Source organism: Gadus morhua, chromosome 17 (genome assembly GCF_902167405.1).
Source record: "Gadus morhua chromosome 17, gadMor3.0, whole genome shotgun sequence".
NCBI lineage: Eukaryota > Metazoa > Chordata > Actinopteri > Gadiformes > Gadidae > Gadus > Gadus morhua.
The window spans coordinates 15,019,945-15,039,944 of NC_044064.1; the positions used below are offsets into that span (position 1 = coordinate 15,019,945).

A 20,000-nucleotide genomic window follows, 5' to 3' on the forward strand; every position below is an offset into this window, starting at 1 on the left:
ACACAATAACCTAGACTGTTGCTATGACATAGACCACTATAACCTAGACTGTTGCTATGACATAGACCACTATAACCTAGACTGTTACTATGATATAGAACACTCTATAACCTGGTTGTGCTGTCTCTGGTCTGAGATGAGGACTCTGAGGGCTTTGTTCTCCTCATCGATTTTCTCTGAAGCACAAAGGAGATCCTGGACCTGACACACACACACAAACACACACACCCACACACACCCACCAGTGATTCTGCTTGTCAATTTAAGAAGAGAGAACATGTGTATCTGAATGAATGAATGTATATCGGAGTGTGTATATCTGAGTATGTATTGGATTGTGTATCTGTGAGTACCTGTTGTGTAGCTATTTCCAGGTTTTGATGGTAGTTATTAAGAGTTTCTGTGAGATGTTCCAAGACTTCAGCAGAGGAATTATCCTTCACTTCCTGTGTGGCTGTGACACACCTTCCTGTTGAGTCCACATACGGTACATTTTAAATAACATTAACACATAAAATCATTGTGTCCATGTACAGCAACCTACATGTACAGTAACCTACATGTACACTGTACATTATCCTACCTTTAGTAACCTTCCTAAACAGTATCTTACCTATAGTAACCTACCAGTACAGTCCTCAATTTATATTATCCTAACTACAGTATATAGCCTACCCGTTCAGTAACGTATCTGTTCAGTATCCTGGACATAATACTTTTGTACAGCCTACCTGTACAGTAACCTACCTGTATAAGTATGCTACCTATAGTATCCTACCTATAGTAGCCTACCTGTACAGAATCCTACCTGAACCGTATCCTACCTGAACCGTATCCTACCTGGACCGTATCCTACCTGGACCGTATCCTACCTGAACCGTATCCTACCTGAACCGTATCCTACCTGAACCGCATCCTACCTGAACCGTATGCTACCTGAACCGTATCCTACCTGAACCGTATCCTACCTGAACCGTATCCCCGCTGGACCGTATCCTACCTGAACCGTATCCTATCTGGACCGTATCCTACCTGTGTTGTGGTGATGGTCCAGGGTCTTTCTGATCTGCATTGTACAGCTCACATGGAGCTCTTCAAGATACACCTGTTTCTTACTAGACTACACACATAAACACACAAACACACACACACACACACACACACAAGTTTACTCCTCTCCAGGTCATATATGCGTAGCTGATAGTGATCTAGCAAGTAGTTATGGTTATTTACAATCATTATGCATTTCTTTGTGTCTAGACACGACCATTAATAAATAAAGTACAGAGGGGCAGAGAGTGTGTGTGTGCGTGCGTGCGTGCGTGCGTGCGTGCGTGCGTGCGTGCGTGCGTGCGTGCGTGCGTGCGTGCGTGCGTGCGTGCGTGCGTGCGTGCGTGCGTGCGTGAGTGAGTGAGTGAGTGAGTGAGTGCGTGTGTGTTCTACCTGTTCCAGCAGTGAGTGTGTATGTGCGTGCCTTTTCTTCTCTTCCTCCAGCATGTCGCCCACATCAGAGGTCGCCTTCCTCTCCGTCTCCAAGGCAACGTTCATATCAGATTTAAACTGCTGGTACTGCTTCTCTAACCTACACATACACACATTCACACACACACACACACACACACACACACACACACACACACACACACACACATTTGCCGCATGTAAACACTGAAAATATTCTATCGTCATTCTATTGACAGAGAGACATACAAGTCCACTATGTGTGTGGTGTTGATGACAGAAAGACAGGTCTTACATATCCACTGTGTGTCTGGTGTTTATGAGAGACAGACAGACAGACAGACAGACAGACAGACAGACAGACAGACAGACAGACAGACAGACAGACAGACAGACAGACAGACAGACAGACAGTGTGTGTGATTGGGGTCATGATGACAGACAGACAGGTCTTACATGTCCACTGTGTGTGTGTGTGTGTGTGGTGTTGATGGCAGACAGACAGACAGACAGACAGACAGACAGACAGACAGACAGACAGACAGACAGACAGACAGACAGACAGACAGACAGACAGACAGACAGACAGACAGACAGGTCTTACATGTCCACAGTGTGTGTGGTGTTGATGGCTCGCTCCACCTCTCTGAACTGAGACCTGAGGAGCTGTAGGTCACTGAGCGCCTCCTGTTGGCCAGACCTCGCAACAGCAGCCTCTCCCTCCAGGGCCTGGACGCGCACCTACACACATTATATAAATATAGATTTACACAATCACACATAGGATATAACAAACCAACCCTGTGTGAGTGTTTGTGTGTGTGTGTGTGTGTGTCTGTGTGTGTGTGTGTGTGTGTGTGTGTGTGTGTGTGTGTGTGTGTGTGTGTGTGTGTGTGTATGTGTGTGTGTGTGTGTGTGTGTGTGTGTGTGTGTGTGTACCTTAGCCTCTATGTGAGCCGCTCTCTCTGCCTCAATGTTGGACTCCAAACACCTGATCCTCAGGATCCACTGCTACAGAGAGAGAGAGAAGAGAGAAGAGAGAAGAGAGAAGAGAGGAGAGAGAGAGAGAGAGAGAGGGGAGAGAGAGAGAGAGAGAGAGAGAGAGAGAGAGAGAGAGAGAGAGAGAGAGAGAGAGAGAGAGAGAGAGAGAGAGAGAGAGAGAGAGAGAGAGAGAGAGAGAGAGAGATGATCTCGGGGTTAAAGAACTGTCATATCACCATGAACTACTGTGATCATATTAGCAACTTTGGTATTTTCATCAATGTTTAGACGGCATTGTATTGCATCTTTCCTTGTAATGCCAGATAACAGAATTTGTTGTTTTGTCTTTATTTCGCATTGATTGCAACCTCACCTCACTCCATCGTACACACTGCACCTTTAAACAGTCAATGACATTTTTTGACAGTTACCATTTTGTCTGTGAATGGACGCTGTCTTATTCTGATTATTTGTTTGGACCTCAGATTCATGTCAGTTATGTTTTAATAGTTTTTTTCTCTCTGTCTTCCTGTCACTCTCCTCCTGTCTCTCTCCCCTTCCTGTCTCTCTCCTCCTGTCTCTCCCCTTCCTGTCACTCTCTCCTCCTCTCTGTCCTCCTATCAATCTCCTTCTCTCTGTCCTCCTATTTGTAACTTCCTTTCTCTCTATCCTCCCGTCTCTTTCCTCCTCTATCCCCCTGTCTCTCTCTCTCCTCTGTCATCCAGTCTCTCTCTCCTCCACCTGTCTCTATCTCCTCCTCTATCTTCCTGTCTCTCTTCTCCTATCTTACACCTCCTTTCTCTCTCTCCTCTGTCCTCCTGTCTCTCTCTCCTCCTCTGTCATCCTGTCTCTCTCTCCTCCACCTGTCTCTATCTCCTCCTCTATCTTCCTGTCTCTCTTCTCCTCTCTTACACCTCCTTTCTCTCTCTCCTCTGTCCTCCTGTCTCTCTCCTCCCCTACCTCCTCTTGTCGTCTGCTCTCCTCCTCTCTCCCCTGTAGGAGGTGCAGTGTGCCGGTCAGCTCCCTGAGTGCCTCGGTGTCCTTCTCTCTCTCTCTCTCCGCCTCCTGCAGCCTCCTCTTCACCTCCTGAAAGGCCTCCTCCTTCTCCTGGAAAACAACACACAGTTTGAGTGCCTTTCTTTTTTCTCATGTGTGCGCATTACCTTCAGGAGTGTGTGTGTGTGTGTGCGTGCGCGCGCGCGTGCGTGCGTGCGTGCGTGCGTGCGTGCGTGTGTGTGTGTGTTACCTTCAGCAGTGAGTGCAGCTGCTGGGTCTCTTGGGTCAGCCGGTGGTTTTGTGCGTGTGCCTTCTTCTTCAGACGTTCAGCTTCACTCACTTCCTGTAGCAATGCATGCTGGTCCTGTTCTCTGGCACGCAGGCCCCCCTCCACCTCAGAAACCCTCTCTTCCAGCTGCAGCACACGCTCTACACACACACACACACACACACACACACACACACACACACACACACACACACACACACACACACACACTGGCTGAATCTTCTCCAGGTTATACATACTAAGCTGATAGTGATCTAATGTGTAGTGTCTGTGTGTCTATATTTGTGTCTATGTCGGTGTGTGTGTGTGTGTGTGTGTCTTTGCATGTGTGCAAACTGTGCATATGTATGTGCATGTCTGACGGATAATGTGTCTCTAAGAATTAAATCAATTACATAAACGTTATGAACGTTGCCACATTATGTTGTTAATGTATTTGGTACATTGTTTGATATCGTCTCCTCAACAGTATCACTATGTCTGATCTGGAGTCAGTAGGCCACAGACCATTCTATATACCAGTTAGAAACAACACGCAAAACGATGCCATACATGAAAGTCTACACGCACCATGCATGAAAGGTGGAGCACAAGTTAAGTTTGAGTAACATGTACTTGTAAGTACATGTTAATACACATTAAGTACACGTTAAGAACACATGACGTGTGCCAGGCGGTCCCCTTACACACGTACTCGACATGATGTCTGCCCCTGCTTTACACGTCGTCTGTGTGTGTGCGTTTTCCAAGCCGTTGGAGGAGGGGTGCAGTGGTCACCTTGTGTGTCTCACAGCCCCCGTACGCGTGCGTGTTTGCGTGTGCGTGTGTGACTCACCCCTCAGAGTGTGGTTGTGTGTGGTGAGGGTGGCGCTCCGCTCTGCCTCTCTGTCCGTCTGTCTGTGGCTCAGGGCCAGCTGGTACTCCAGGCTCTGTCGCTCCACCTCTCCTCTCTCCAGCTCCGCCCGTAACCCCGTCAACACCGCCTGCAGCCCAGAGACCTGCACCCCACCCTCATCACTACCCCATCTGAGACCTACACCCCACCCTCATCACTACCCCATCTGAGACCTGCACCCCACCCTCATCACTACCCCATCTGAGACCTACACCCCACCCTCATCACTACCCCATCTGAGACCTGCACCCCACCCTTATCACTACCCCATCTGAGACCTACACCCCACCCTCATCACTACCCCATCTGAGACCTACACCCCACCCTCATCACTACCCCATCTCTGACCTACACCCCACCCTCATCATTACCCCATCTGAGACCTACACCCCACCCTCATCATTACCCCATCTGAGACCTGCACCCCACCCTCATCACTACCCCATCTCTGACCTACACCCCACCCTCATCACTACCCCATCTCTGACCTACACCCCACCCACTTCACTACTCCATATGACGTAAGGTTCGTAAGTAACATGTGAGTGAGTGAGTGAGTGAGTAGCATGTGAGTGAGTGAGTAGTGAGTGAGTGAGTAGCATTTGAGTGAGTGAGTGAGTGAGTAGCATGTGAGTAAGTGAGTGAGTGAGTGAGTGAGTGAGTAAGTGAGTGAGTGAGTGAATGAGTGTGTGAGTAGGATGTGAGTGAGTGAGTAGCATGTGAGTGAGTGAGTGAGTGAGTGAGTGAGTGAGTGAGTGAGTGAGTGAGTGAGTGAGTGAGTGAGTGAGTGAGTGAGTGAGTGAATGAGTGAGTGAGTGAGTGAGTGAGTGAGTGAGTGAGTGAGTGAGTGAGTGAGTGAGTGAGTGACTGAGTGACTGAGTGACTGAGTGAATGACTGAGTGAGTGACTGAGTGAGTGACTGAGTGAGTGAGTGAGTAGCATGTGAGTAAGTGAGTGTGTGGATTTTACCTCGTGGTTGTTGGCAGCAATCATGTCCAGCTTGTCTTTCTCCAGCTGTTGCACTCTCCATCTCTTCTGGCCCCAAAGATCTGCTCCTCCTCCTCCCTTTTCCTCCTCTTGACTCTGTCCTCCTCGCCTCCTCTCCCCTCCTCTCTGCTTCAGCTCCTTTAAGCTGAAGAAAGACAACTTCCAATACATGTATATACATATATACTACTATACATACTATACTACTATACATAGTATACATTGTATACCGGTCTGTATATGCATGTGTACCGGTGTGTACACACTGGTCTGGGAAAACGAGTAAGAATCAGTTAAGATTTAAATTATTACAATTTAAATTATTCGAGATTTTAAAGACTACGTTTTTAATTGAGTAGAAATTTGAGCCACCTTGTTGCCTGGGATCGCAGCAGGTCTTTGCTGGCCTCTTCAGGTCCTCGACCCTCTGGTTGGGTCGACATGACTCACCTAAAGAAACACATGACGCATTGTGTGATCTGAGTCCTGTTCCTAGTTTTGTGTTATGTGCGTTAGGTAAACGTCTGTAGGAAAGTAGTTTAATAACATACAGACTGGACAACACTGGCATCACGTCTTTCTAAATGAAAAGTCACGATACGACACTTCATTGACACGAAGAGTCGTATCGTTAACAAACTCTATATATAACAAACAATAACGTTGTTTATATTGTATATCGCTGAAGTTAAACAAAAATGAGGCTACTACTATGACTTCGTAAGAACTTACGGTTCCCATGCCAGCGGAGCCAACACAACAAAGAAGTATAGATCTAGATCCAGCGGACATTTGGCCAACACAAGTCGCGGGTCATGTATAAATATAAGATGAAAAGAGAAATATACGTTGTGCGCTCATTGTATTGGCTGGAAGCAAAACAACAACACTTACAAATGCTTATTGAAAATCCCTTTGAATCTGACGCCGTCTTCATAATACGAAGGCTGACCGTACAGTAGACGCCGGGACAATCTTTGTTAACAACCAATCAGTGATCCTAACTTGGTATGGGCGGGAACTCCCTCCTTTAACAACCAGTCAGTGATCTGAACGATTGTAGGGGTGGCTTTTGGCAGTTAGCAACCAATCAGTGATCCGAACGTTGTATTCGGACCTACAATTCATGGTAGGCCTAATATGCTTTAAAAAAAAATGTTTCTTAATGTTTAGAATTTGTTATGGGGAGCTCCTTACATTCCAAGGTTCTAAGTTCAGCTAAATGTTAACTACAAACAGGGAATAAAACCCTTGAACCTGCAGTGTTAGTGCCTTGCTCTACTTGCTCTAAATAGAACCCCTACCTCTGAGAGGTTTATCATTTATGATAAAAATCACTTTACCTTCTAACTAAGAGGACCACGGCCCAATCCCATTTCTACCCCTTTCCCCTTTCCCCTTACCCCTCCCCCTTGTTTTGAAGGGGAAAGGGGTAGAAATTGTATTGGGTCCACATCTCTGTCACCAGATAATAAAACACATGTAGACACACTCAATATCTGTTGCTTTATATTTACAAAAGTACTTTCATACAAAGATGTGGGCTGAAAGATGAAAATATTCAATCAGAGAGAGCCAGAAGAAGACTTGGTAGTACTGTCCTAAAATAGAAAGAGGTAGCCTACTATCCAATACAACACCAAGTAATTACGTCTTTGAAGCAAGCGGCCGACTGTTTAGGGTGTTGATGCACAGACTCTGTTAGCTCTACAGTTTGGGTGGCCGTTTGCCTGCCTTCTTGCGGACATGAGTCTTTGAGGAAGGACTTATAGGCCTACTGCTAAACACAGTACGCAACTCACTATCTGTAGTGTGGAGACATTTATCAGGAAAGGGATCGACTCCCAAACTTAAATTCAAGTCTGCCACAGTTTTGGCCTCCAATCTTCCCTTAACGTTGGCACCCCAGTGTGCGCATGCAAACCACTTATGCAGAACTTTGCTATAGCAGCAAAATGCTGTCCAGAGAGTTTTTGGAATATTGACCTTGGTGTTTGGCATATTTTCATCACTGGGAAATGCTCCAGTCAAAACAAATGCCTCAAGCTTTTTGTTTTGGTCTAAACAGTATTTATCCATCACACGTTTGACACGATTCTCCATTTGCTTCCATCCTCCGATATTGAATGAGGGATCTTGTGGAACTCTATTAGTCACCATGAATGTGGATTTCTGATCATCTTCGCTGTTTGCATGAAAACATGGAAACAAATGGCCTTTATGATACGAACTACCCTGTCCCTGGTAGTCCTTTTCTGCAGACTGGTATTTGGCATCAAGCTAGAAAGAAGAGAGAATTCAAGGTTTATTTAGGTTTCCTTCTATAGTTATTTCAATACCTAACCTAACATATTGTAATTTACAACCAAATATAGTTACATACTTAATCACATATACTGTCATCATCTTAGTTACAAATAAAATATTAAATTACCCCCGGCTCAAGCTTCCATTTGTCTTGGCATCTCCCTTTTTCGTGCCCTGTGTATTTATATGCAGAAAACACTGGGATTTGCTTCACTTTGTCTTATAGTGTCATGAACCTATTTTTATTGTTATATTTCTGGCATATGGGCGCGTAGCGATCTGGGTACTGAATGTTCCCCTGATCCAACACGTTTTCTATTTTTGGTGGCTTTCCATCCAGGAAGAATTCCGCACAGTCGCTGACTTTCTTCACTACCGCAGTGGCTGTAGGCTCCGTGGACACGAGAAGCAGAATGACAAGAGCCAATGGACAGCCACCAGTCACTGGTGACATCATCACAGGCTGCAGATCTGCAGAGCAGGGAAACAGTGATAATAAACCAATCGTGAATTAAAAAATACGAATTCTGATGCAGACATGCAATTTCCCATTTTTATATCAGATGTGAAGAAAGAAATCCAATTCTTTACCATTCTGTATTTACTAATCACTCGATAGGTGCAAACGTATTAAATTCTAGTTGAAATAAATAAACCAGATTGTGCAGAGTTGTGGAAGAGTGAAGAGTTCATTAAAAACTCACAGGATTCCAGTTGATATTTGGTGTGGGTTCTCTGAATGAGATGGAGTCGTCAGCGGTATGAACCACAAGTGCGTTGGTCCACCCCTTTGATTCCTCTTTTAAATTTATAGAAGACAGGGCGTGTCCTCAGACCAAACAACATCATGTGCAATTATATAATGGTCTAGTTAACATATTACACTTGGCGGCTGACACGCATGCCGGAGCTCTGTTTGGCCATGTTTGTTTTTCTGTTTCGGAGACTCGATCTTAAGTGTTGGTGTTAAATGTGCGCGTGCTTCCGCTTCATAAACAAGAACGCTATATTCTGATGAAGACAGCGGTCAACATGGCTTGTTTCTGACTTTTATTGGTGATAAATCTGCTCTGGCTTCTACTGATAAGAACTGAATTCTCAAAGATCACCTACGGGAGAGTGGAGCTACTCTAGTTGGGCCTAGGGCTAGGGCCAAATGTCACTCTAGTTGGGCCTAGGGCTAGGGCCTAGGGCCTCTGACATTTATATATGTCTTGCATATGGGCTTGTATTCTGGTTCCGATTTTTCCCTATAAGCAACACTCCTGGTATATCTGGTTGGGTTGCTCCTATAGGAAGAATTCTTTATATTCTTCGACTTTGTTTACCACCTCAGTGGCTGTAGGATCCATGGACACGAGAAGCAGAATGACAAGAGCCAATGGACAGCCACCAGTCAATGATGACATCATCACAGGCTGCAGATCTGCAGAGCAGGAAAACAGTGAACCTGATTAGTGGATGTTCAACTAACTTCAAGCAATTATTTGAATCAGACTAATCTCAATTACGAATATGCAGAACAAGATTCAAATGTGTTTTCTAGAAATAAACCAATAGTGAATTTACATATATGAATTCTGATGCAGACACACAATTGAATTTTTTTGTATCAGAAGTAAAGAAATCCATTCTTGACTATTCTGTATTTATTAATCACTGATTCCATATATGTGAACTTTTAAATTCTAGTTGAAATAAGTAAAACCATAAGTAAAATTCCAGCTGATATTTTTCTCTGAATTAAATGGTCCAACAGTCGTCAGCGGTATGAACCACAAGTGCCTTGGTCCACCCCTTTGATTCCTCTTTTAAATTGATAGTAGACAGGGCGTGTCCTAAGATTGAACCACAACCTGTGCAATTATATAATGGTCTAGTTAACATATTATAATATTACTTTCAACTAATTTGGTTTAGTTAACTAATGGTAATTGACTATGATATGATCTAGTTAACCTATTGTAATATAACTATAAACTGATATGGTCTAGTTAACATATTGTTATATTACTATAAACTAATTTGGCTTTGTTAAACAAAAAAATATATTTATAAACTGATATGGTCTAGATAACATATCACAATATTACTATAAAGTGATATGGACTAGTGTACATATTGCAATATAACTATAACTGATATGGGTGACTTTGGTGTTTTTCTTGATTCTTTCGCAACATAGGGCCTTCTGGTTGAGGAATGAGAAAGCATGATGTTATCTACATAGCTATAACATCATGGCGTCTCTTTGAGGCTAACCACCTCTATTACAAGAGAGAACTGGTCAGCATGACACACACACACACACAATTACAAAAATAAAAGACATAGCAGCATATATGTATGTGTGTGTATTTAGTGCTTTCCTCTACCTACTACGCTACACTGGGCATAGAACCCCTAACCCTTTATTGTTAGTGACTTGCGCTATAATATTACTATAAAGTGATATAGTATCGTTAACATATTGTTCTATTAGTATAGTATATAAGGCTTTAGGGTACCATCACCATCTTTAAACAAACAAGTGACGTTTATTTCGTCTTTTTTTTTTGGCTGAGAGTCCACCATGTGAGACTGTTGGACCATTTAATTAGGATTAAATTGAGGATGGATGGAGATGGAATGCACAAGGCTTATTTTAATAATAAGTAGAATGCTGTATTTACTATTTTAACAATATATATATTTTTTTTTTTCAATTATATACGTATCATTTTTTTTCTATTACTCTTTTGCCTATTTCAACAATATAATCCTAATACCACCATGCAGTACCCACACTACCAAGACTGGTACGCGTACCACAAGTTGAAAAGCCATGATTCGAGATGGTCTCTCAATCCACATGCCTCTCTCTGGACGGAGATCTCTCATACAATGGGTCTCAAGACACAGAGGGTCTAGTGAACATATTGCAATATTATTATAGATTGATAGTTAACATATTGTGACATTAACATTAAACCATGTAACTCTAACTATTTTGAGATACATTGATCATCTAGTTTGGTCATATTACGACATTGTACAGTTAATTGTCGATTTTATTGAATAACTGACATCTCGACAGAAACACCCTGTAGCTCAGCCAGAGCATTCACAGTAGAAGTAAAGCAACTATGAAATCACTTATGTATAACTAGCTGACATGAGTCCATAGAGGGCGCTATATACCAAACTGCATTACAATAAAGCTCCTCGAAGAAGAGGCAGAACAACATCATGGCGGCTCCCTTAGAGCACGTTGAAATCTCGAATTCAGCCGTACATTGTACACATACCACAGAAAATACTTCAGACAATACTAAAGTTAACACAGACGAAGATGACGATGACGAAGACGAAACGCATGAACCAAGAATTCGGGAAACTCCGGAGGACATTAAACTTGAGGCGATCTCGAACACATTGGCGTTTCACCCCAGCAGAGATATCCTGGCCTTTGGGGATCTCGACGGGGACATTTACGCCTATTCCTATTCTTGCACGGAGGGTGAGAACAAGGAGCTGTGGTCCTCTGGTCACCACCTGAAGTCATGCAGAGAGATAGCCTTCTCTGGTGATGGTGAGAAGCTGTTCAGCGTCTCTAAAGACAAGTGCGTGCACATGATGGACGTAGAAGTGGGCAAGTTGGTGACGCGCATCCAGAAAGCGCACAGTGCACCCATCAACACGCTACTGGTCGTTGATGAAAACATCCTGGCTACCGGGGACGATGGAGGTACTGTAAAGGTACCGTATACACCTATAGCCCTTATATACTACACCCCCCCCCCCCCCCCCCCCCCCTTATAACCTGATCCTGACCATATAATAATAATAATACTTAGCCCATCCTAGCCCCTAGAATACAACCACAACATACCTGACCCTAGACATAACCTAATGCATAATTGAACTCTTAACTATATAGCCTCATCCCTACACAACATTATCTCTAACTATATAACACAATACCGTACCCAACCTTTCAATGCATTGTTTACCTGAGCTTTAGCAGTCATACCTGTGTTTATAAGAAAGATTCACATGTTTTGATTCTAGACTTGATGTTTTACTGTTGCAGGCCTGGGACCTTAGAAAGGGCTCTGCATTTATGGACCTGAAACACCATGAAGACTACATCAGCAGTTTAGCTGTGGACCAGGCAAAGAAAATCCTACTTACTGCCAGGTACTCCATAAATACACTCAATGCCAGCCTAGCTAGCTACTGCTACATCATTATACTTGCCTCCCGGTTATGCTACTTATTGTTATTAAAATAAGACTTGGTAAGATCTTGATCCTGGTCTGAAGCTAATTCTTATCCACGGTTAATCTGGTGTCTGTTTGAACAGCGGCGACGGCACCATGGGCGTGTTCAATCTCAAAAGGCGGCGCTTCGAGCTGCTTTCAGAGTTTCAGAGCGGGGACTTGACCTCTGTTGCGGTGATGAAAAGGGGGAGGAAGGTGGTATGTGGCTCCAGCGAGGGAACCATCTACATCTTCAACTGGAACGGCTTCGGCGCCACCAGCGACCGCTTCGCCGTGAAGGCCGAGTCGGTGGACTGCATCGTGCCCGTGACGGACAGCATCATGTGCACGGCCTCCATGGACGGCTACATACGGTCGGTAGTCAGTCCACACATCAAACGTTCACATTCAGTGTTGTGCTTGCTAGGAATCTCCCATCAAAACATGGTCCCATAAAAGATTAATAAAGCTTTAGCTTTCTGCTAAATATTGAAAACATTGCACCCTCTATAATACATTATTTCTTTACTTTGCCTTTATTTTATTTTACGTATCTATCTATATTATTTTATTACTTTTAACTTATCTATTCTGTTTTTATTATTTCATTTTATTGCATGACAATGTTTCTATGTGAAGCAGCAGATACACTGAGTCTGTCTAGTGTATGAAAAGTGCTATATGAATAAAGTTGCCTTGCCTAATTGTATACTAGCCTAATATCTCGTGATGTCTGTGGTCCTCAGGGCCATCAACGTGATGCCTAACCGCGTCATCGGCTGTCTCGGTCAGCATGTCGGAGAGCCCATAGAACAGATCGCCAAGTCCAGAGACGTCCACTTCCTGGCAAGCTGCGCCCACGACCAGCTCATCAAGTTCTGGGACATCTCCAAGCTCCCTGCCATGATGGTGAACGACTACCGCAAGCGCAAGAAGAGAGACGGGCGCCTTGCGTCACTCAGTAACAAAGCGCTGGGCGGGAATGACTTTTTCAATGGACTGGTGGAAGAACCAGAGAAGATGGAAGAGGTGGAGGGGGAAGACGAGGAGGAGGATGATAGTGATAGTGGCAGTGATTAAGGTTTAGGATCCTGGAGAACTTTGCCATTGCAACGGCCCTTCTCTTGTAGGTTCCGGACCTCAAGGTCTCTAAGGGACATCACAAAGGTCTGTGCCGTTGTTGGATTGTACAAAGCTGATTGTACCTTGCTGTATACTACAGCAACGGGGCCACATGTGTTTGAAAAAAAAAAACATGATATGGTTTAAATACATTTATGTTTCTGAATAAAGGAGGATTTGAGGTGTGAAATATGACTTTGTATGCAAATGGTTGTGCCGGTATCAAAATATGTAGACGGAAAATACACAGGGTTCACCTTTATAATTTTGGGATTCTTTTACTTTGGCTGCAACCTACAAGGTTAACGTAATTTGTATTAGGAGACAAAGTTCTAGAGTGGCGAAGTCACGCCCCTTCCGGTAGAGCCCATACTTTTCATGATATGAATGGGTTTCAATGGAGGAAAAGTAATTATTTTCTGGTCCCAGTCTTTATATGCCCCGGATTACACACATGTTTATGGATTTAAATGATAATTTTTCATGCAAAGAAAACGAATTAGCGAAATGTAGTCTTTCTCATTGTGTTTTCTCTACAGCCTTTAACTGAACAATTGCACAATAAACGGTCAAACACATGACATTAACAATTATGATTTAAATCATCAAACGATGCGTAATCCAAAGACTGGGACCTGAAAATAATTACTCCCATCCGCCTTGAACACAGCATCCCGTACCCGCCATTCTGTTGTCACGTGACGATCTAACGCAATATGGCGGCGCACTGTATTAGCTATTTAGCATCACTGATGGAATAAGAGTCCCACGGCGTGTTCATTTTAGGATTTTAAAGGGAGTGTTCTCTGAAATTCAGGTAATTTATAAGTGTGCATTTAGGCTTTTTTATCCTGATAATACGCAATCTAATAAATTCATATTTCCTAATATTCAGCAGAGTTCCGGTCGTGTCCTTAGTGTGTGTGTGGGGGTTTGTATGTCAACAATGAGCTACACGAAAGTAGTGGTAATAGTGAAACCCACCACACAGACACGCATACGGTAACGCTAGCCGTTATGAATGGATCAGGACAGCTGTGCCTAGCTAAATTAATACATAACTCATGAACATTATATTAAGAGGAATAAATGTTATTATGTTGGTATGTTACATACCAGTGTAACGCTACTAACGGTTCCAAACCATCCTTTAAATTGTATCCATGTCCATTGTATGGTTTTCTGACTATAAATCATAAAAAGTGTAACGTTTGTATGGGCTAAAGCCAGGCTGTTGACGTTCTGAACCTGACATCAGCCATGGCCGGAGGAGCATCGACCAGATACAAACTGGGAGACCTTGTCTTCGCCAAGATGAGGGGCTTCCCCCATTGGCCTGCTCGGGTAAGACAAACACTCTAACTTACTTACTTACTTACTTACTTACTTACTTACCTACTTACCTACTTACTTGACTACCGTTTGTGTATGCAGGTCTGCAGTAACGATGTAACCAAGAAAATGATTGGTGTGTTCTTCTTCGGGACCCACCAAATGTGAGTTTAAATGAGGTGATACTGCAAATTAAAGATTTTGTCTCTCTCACCATCTGGCTTGTTTTTATAAAATAAAGTGTTTTTGAAAACTCTTCCTCGCTGATCCAGTGGTCTGGTTCTGCGGGACAAAGTGGTACCTTATGCGGGAAATCAAGCCAAGTATGGCAAAGGGGTGCGGATCAGAGGATTCACAGAAGGCATGTGGGAGATCCAGAACACACCAGGTGTTGAAAGTAAACAAAAGGTACCGTCTCACTCTCTCCCTATCTTTATCTGTCTCTGTCTCTCACTGTCTGTCTCAATCTGTCGTCTCCAACTCACTTTTTTCTCTGTCTCTGTCTCTGTCTCTTTCTTTCTGTCTGTTTCAATCTTTCTGTCTCTGTTTCACTCACACTGTTTCACTCTCTGTTTCACTCCTTCTCTCTCAGTCTGTCCATTTCACTCTGCCTATCGCCCCATAATTTTTTTCAACTGAGGAGAGCTATATTGGCCTGGCAAAAAAAGAAATAATGCAACTATGACTAGACGTCTGTCTCGCTGTGTCTATCTCTCTGTACGTTTTGTCTCTGTATGTCTGTCTCTTTGTAAGTCTGTCTCTCTGTATGTCTATTTCTCTACGTCTCTGTATCTCTGTCCGTCTTTCTGTGCGTCTGTCTTCTTGTCCATATCTCTTTATGTCTGTCGCCATGTGTTTCTGTCGCCCTGTCTTACCGTCTGTCTGCTTCTTCCTCTCTCCTCAGTCGCCAACTAAGACAAGTTCTCCTAAAGCTCCAACGGGGAAGGATCCTGCTCCCCAGAAAAGCCCTAATCGGGGGGGCAGGCGTCCAAAACAAAGCCCAGCTGAACCTGCTAGTGGGTCTGCTTCTGTTGACACTACTGCTGAAACTACGAAACCCATGTCAGCTGAACCTGCTAGCAGCTCCATACCTGGTGCTGGTAAAAAAGTTGTTGCAACACCAAAATCGAAAACCACGAAAGCCCCCGCACCAAGAGAGACAACCTCCCCGACCGCTACATCTGTCACTGAAGACGTTATTCAACCTAAAGTCAGACGCACGCGCAGTTTGAAAAACGCTAGTAGCCCTCAAACAGAGCATAAGGCCATTAAAGTCTTGCCAGCCAAACCTTCTGGCATTTCTGTGGCCCTAACTGAAGCTACCACTGCTGAAACTAGCATTCCAAGCCCAGCTAAATTCCCTCTAAACTCTCCTCCTTTAACAAATGCTACCACAGCTGAAACTAGCCAATTAAGCTCAGCTAAAGCTACAAGGAGCACTACTCCTGTAACCAAGGCTACCACAGCCAGTATTAGCAATCCAAGCCAAGCTAAGGCTACAAGGAGCTCTGCCCCCTTAACTGATGCTACCACGGCTAACATCAGTCAACCAAGCCTAGCAAAAAATACAAGGAGCTCGACTCCGTTAACTGAAGCTATCTCTAGTAAATCAAGTCCATCTAAAGTCACTAGGAGCTCTGCTCAATTAACTAATGCTTCTGTTGATGATAACACCACCAAAGCAACGCCAGCGAAACCTGCTACCATCTCTATTCTTTTATCTAATGTCAGCAATGCTAAATGCCAATCAAGCCCAGCTAAAGTAACAAGGAGCTCAGCTCCATTGATCGATGCTTCCACAACTAATGCTGGCCAACCAAGCCTAGCTAAAGCTACAAGAAGCTCTACTCCGTCAACTGATGCTACCACAGCCAATGCTATCCAACCAAGCCTAGCTAAAGCTACAAGAAGCTCTACTCCTTCAACTGATGCTACCACAGCCAATGCTATCCAACCAAGCCTAGCTAAAGCTACAAGAAGCTCTACTCCTTCAACTGATGCTACCACAGCCAATGCTATCCAACCAAGCCTAGCTAAAGCTACAAGAAGCTCTACTCCTTCAACTGATGCTGCTACCACAGCCAATGCTATCCAACCAAGCCTAGCTAAAGCTACAAGAAGCTCTACTCCTTCAACTGATGTTACCACAGCCAATGCTATCCAACCAAGCCTAGCTAAAGCTACAAGAAGCTCTACTCCTTCAACTGATGCTGCTACCACAGCCAATGCTATCCAACCAAGCCTAGCTAAAGCTACAAGAAGCTCTACTCCTTCAACTGATGCTACTTCCACAGCCAATGCGATCCAACCAAGCCTAGCTAAATCTTCAAGAAGCACTTCTCCTTTAACCATTGTTAACAAATCGAATGCTAGCCAACCAAGCCTATCTAAAGCTACAAGGAGCTCTGCTCTATTAACTGATAGTACCATTGCGATCGCTAGCCAGCCAAGCATAGCTAAAGTGAAAATGAGCTCTACTCTTTTAACTGATGCTATCCCAGCTAATGATAGCCAACCAAGCCGAGCTAAAGCTACAAGGAGCTCTACTCCTCTACCTGATGCTATCACAGCTAATGCTAGCCAACCAAGCCGAGCTAAAGCTACAAGAAGCTCTAGTCCGTTAACTGAAGATATCACTGGCAAACCAAGCCCATCTAAAGTCACTAGAAGCTCTACTCCTTTAACTGATTCTATCACAGCCAATGCTAGCCAACCAAGCCAAGCTAAAGCTACAATAAGCACTGCTCTTTTGACCGATGCTACCACGGCTAACACTAGCCAACCATGCCCAGCTGAAGCTACAATAAGCTCTGCTCTGTTAACCGATGCGACCCCAGCTAGTGCAAGCCAACCAAGCCTAGCTAAAGCTACAAGGAGCTCTGCTCCATTAACCGATAGCACCACAGCTAACGCTAGCCAACCAACCACAGCTAAAGCCACAAGGAGCTCTAGTTTGTTGACCGGTGCCCCAATAGCTAACGCTAACAAATCAAGCCTAGCTAAAGCTACAAGGAGCTCTACTTCATTAACCGATAGAACAACAGCTAGCGCTAACCTTCGAACCACAGCTAAAGCTACAAGAAGCTCGACTCCTTTAACCGATAATACTACAAGTAATTCCAGCCAATCAACCCAAGCGAAAGCTACAAGGAGCTCTACTCCATTAACTGATGCCATCACAGCTACCAAAGTCACCCCAGCTGAACTGGCAAGCAGTTCCATACCTGGTGCTGGTCCACCCGCTGATCAGACTGCAGACCAAACGCCTCCACCTCAAACCATGACACCCCCCACACCTAGAGAGACCACCACGCCGTCAGCTCCATCTGTCACTGAAGACGCTACTCATCCTCAAACCATGACAGCCCCCACACCTAGAGAGACGACCACGCCGTCAGCCTCATCTGTCACTGAAGACGCAACTCAACCTCAAACCACGACAGCCCCCACACCTAGAGAGACGACCACGCCGTCTGCTCCATCTGAAGGCGCTGCTGAACCCCAAGTCCGACGCACACGCAGTTCCACTACTTCAGCTCCCCAGTCCGATGGACCTAGTGGTTCTAGTAGTCACGGTACTACTCACATGAGGAAGAGGCGGGGAGAGGTGGAACAGGAGGAAGGAGAGAACACGGAAGGAAAGAAGGAGGATGGGAGCGTTGAGCCGACCGAGGCAAAGGAGAAGTCCACCGTTGAAGAGGACCAGCAGGTGAGTTCACCTCTCGCTTCCAGTCTTCTTGCCTTGTCTCCTTCCTTTGGGCCCTTGTTGCCTCACAGGGACTGTGTAAAGTGTGTGTGTGTGTGTGTGTGTGTGTGTGTGTGTGTGTGTGTGTGTGTGTGTGTGTGTGTGTGTGTGTGTGTGTGTGTGTGTGTGTGTGTGTGTGTGTGTGTGTGTGTAGCGGCAGCAGCGTCTGGCTGTCAGGAGAGAGAATGTGCTGCGTTCTCTGCGGGGTCTGATCACCACCAGGAGAGGAAGAGGAGGCAGGAGGAAGGAAACCACGTGAGACTCTATACTCTACTACTGTACATTACATCCATAGACATGGACTCTATACTCTACTACATTACATCCATAGACATGGACTCTATACTCTACCTCTGTACATTACATCCATAGACATGGACTCTATACTCTACTACATTACATCCATAGACATGGACTCTATACTCTACTACAATACATCCATAGACATGGACTAGTTGATAAGTCCCAATTCTCCAGCTGTGGTCTCCGCCCGCTCAGATTCAGATTCATACATGGGATGAATTTTATTCTAGTGAATATTAAATGCTTGAAATTTATTAAGACGTGTAGGAGCGTCCCTATGTATTCGGGCCATTCCTATACATTGTGTATAATGTATATATCGGCACAACATCATTTCCATAGATAAAGACTTCTCCTGGGACTATGGATCCCTGTGACGTGCACACGATGGTGATGTCACGATAAGGTCACCTGGTTTTCCTCCAGGTGGAGCCGTCTGGGTCAGCGGGTGAGAAAGGTGGAGAAACTCCGCAGCAGGACGGCCACCGCGGCACCGAGCCAATCAGCACGCGGCAGAGGACGGAGGCGCTCCACGACCGGCGGAGACCGGACACTCACTCATGAGGAGCTGAGGAAGCAGGAGGCGGGGAGGAAGGAGACGAGGGAGGAGGAGGAAGAGGGGAGGAAAGAGGAGAAGGACGAGAGCCAGGGCACCAGAGGGAGTAGAGGAGGGAGAAGAGGAGGAAGGAGAGGAAGAGGACGAGGACGAGGGAGAGGAGGAGGCGGGAGAGGGAGGAGCCCAGCGGCGAAGCAGGAGTCTGAACCACAGGAAGACCGGAGGAGGAGCAAGAGAGGCGCAGGGGTGGAGGAGGAGGAGGAGGAGAGGATGGAGGAGGTGAAGCCACCACAGAGGAAGAGGAGAACTACCCGCCCAGAGGAGAAGGAGGAGGAGGAGAGGGAGGAGGTGAAGCCACCACAGAGGAAGAGGAGAACTACCCGCCCAGAGGAGAAGGAGGAGGAGAAGAGGATGGAGGAGGTGAAGCCACCACAGAGGAAGAGGAGAACTACCCGCCCAGAGGAGAAGGAGGAGGAGGAGGAGAGGGAGGAGGAGGTGAAGCCACCACAGAGAAAGAGGAGAACTACCCTCCCAGAGGAGAAGGCAGAGGAGAAGGAGGTGGAGGAGAGGATGGAGGAGGGCGGTGCGGAGCTGCAAGGCATGCTGGGTGATGGAGTTGAGCAGCAGAGTGTCGGGGAGACCAGAGGAACGCTGCTGGACTCCACGCTGCACCGTATCCATGGCGACCTGCGCATCGCCCTCAAGTCAGACAGCCCTGTAAGTCTGTCTGTGTGTCCCTTTGTCAGTCAGCTTCTTCGTCTCTCTCTGTCCGTCTGTCTCCGTTT

The 20,000-nt window shown here is 45.3% G+C and overlaps 3 protein-coding genes and 1 long non-coding RNA gene across 19 annotated transcripts in view; 2 read left to right on the forward strand and 2 right to left on the reverse strand.

Annotated features, from left to right (window-relative positions):
- Nucleotides 1–6,615, reverse strand: part of LOC115529308 (coiled-coil domain-containing protein 171) — a 51,520-nt gene extending 44,905 nt beyond the window's left edge. For 11 of the 13 annotated variants that reach the window (XM_030337927.1, XM_030337922.1, XM_030337926.1 and 8 more), the window contains exons 1-12: nucleotides 6,504–6,615; nucleotides 5,982–6,059; nucleotides 5,592–5,754; nucleotides 4,563–4,725; nucleotides 3,689–3,867; nucleotides 3,403–3,549; nucleotides 2,401–2,472; nucleotides 2,066–2,202; nucleotides 1,444–1,582; nucleotides 1,033–1,120; nucleotides 354–469; nucleotides 112–201 (exon numbers count right to left, since the gene is read on the reverse strand). In XM_030337927.1, the coding sequence (XP_030193787.1) occupies nucleotides 112–201; nucleotides 354–469; nucleotides 1,033–1,120; nucleotides 1,444–1,582; nucleotides 2,066–2,202; nucleotides 2,401–2,472; nucleotides 3,403–3,549; nucleotides 3,689–3,867; nucleotides 4,563–4,725; nucleotides 5,592–5,754; nucleotides 5,982–6,052 (1,365 nt within the window). In that variant the 5' untranslated portion in view covers nucleotides 6,053–6,059; nucleotides 6,504–6,615. Of the gene's footprint in view, nucleotides 1–111; nucleotides 202–353; nucleotides 470–1,032; nucleotides 1,121–1,443; nucleotides 1,583–2,065; nucleotides 2,203–2,400; nucleotides 2,473–3,402; nucleotides 3,550–3,688; nucleotides 3,868–4,562; nucleotides 4,726–5,591; nucleotides 5,755–5,981; nucleotides 6,060–6,341; nucleotides 6,468–6,503 lie in introns of those variants that run through there. The other 2 variants (XM_030337918.1, XM_030337917.1) reach the window with 2 other exon arrangements.
- Nucleotides 6,616–7,730: 1,115 nt separating this feature from the next.
- LOC115529310 (uncharacterized) lies at nucleotides 7,731–8,697 on the reverse strand. The gene is made up of 3 exons (XR_003973506.1): nucleotides 8,621–8,697; nucleotides 8,044–8,387; nucleotides 7,731–7,889 (listed from the first exon to the last, which is right to left on the reverse strand). It is a non-coding gene; the product is annotated as an uncharacterized LOC115529310 (long non-coding RNA).
- Nucleotides 8,698–11,086: 2,389 nt separating this feature from the next.
- Nucleotides 11,087–13,474, forward strand: wdr55 (WD repeat domain 55). Its single transcript, XM_030337941.1, has 4 exons — nucleotides 11,087–11,654; nucleotides 11,989–12,095; nucleotides 12,262–12,531; nucleotides 12,904–13,474. The coding sequence occupies exons 1-4, from the start codon at nucleotides 11,145–11,147 to the stop codon at nucleotides 13,235–13,237; spliced, it is 1,221 nt and encodes a 406-aa protein (XP_030193801.1). The 5' UTR covers nucleotides 11,087–11,144; the 3' UTR covers nucleotides 13,238–13,474.
- Nucleotides 13,475–13,839: 365 nt separating this feature from the next.
- The window catches only part of LOC115529313 (flocculation protein FLO11), an 11,244-nt gene continuing 5,083 nt past the window's right edge, over nucleotides 13,840–20,000 (forward strand). Inside the window, exons 1-7 of one of the 4 annotated variants that reach the window (XM_030337936.1) lie at nucleotides 13,840–14,096; nucleotides 14,483–14,623; nucleotides 14,714–14,775; nucleotides 14,884–15,019; nucleotides 15,516–18,320; nucleotides 18,511–18,611; nucleotides 19,086–19,932. In XM_030337936.1, the coding sequence (XP_030193796.1) occupies nucleotides 14,540–14,623; nucleotides 14,714–14,775; nucleotides 14,884–15,019; nucleotides 15,516–18,320; nucleotides 18,511–18,611; nucleotides 19,086–19,932 (4,035 nt within the window). In that variant the 5' untranslated portion in view covers nucleotides 13,840–14,096; nucleotides 14,483–14,539. The remainder of the gene's footprint in view (nucleotides 14,097–14,482; nucleotides 14,624–14,713; nucleotides 14,776–14,883; nucleotides 15,020–15,515; nucleotides 18,321–18,510; nucleotides 18,612–19,085; nucleotides 19,933–20,000) is intronic. The other 3 variants (XM_030337934.1, XM_030337935.1, XM_030337937.1) reach the window with 3 other exon arrangements.

What these genes read in the sequence shown, in the direction of transcription:
- wdr55 (XM_030337941.1), top strand. Translation starts at nt 11,145, where the DNA reads ATGGCGGCTCCCTTAGAGCACGTTGAAATCTCGAATTCAGCCGTACAT. An exon ending in ACGATGGAGGTACTGTAAAG is followed by an intron (nt 11,655 to 11,988) that starts GTACCGTATACA and finishes TTACTGTTGCAG; the next exon opens with GCCTGGGACCTTAGAAAGGG. An exon ending in TCCATGGACGGCTACATACG is followed by an intron (nt 12,532 to 12,903) that starts GTCGGTAGTCAG and finishes TGTGGTCCTCAG; the next exon opens with GGCCATCAACGTGATGCCTA.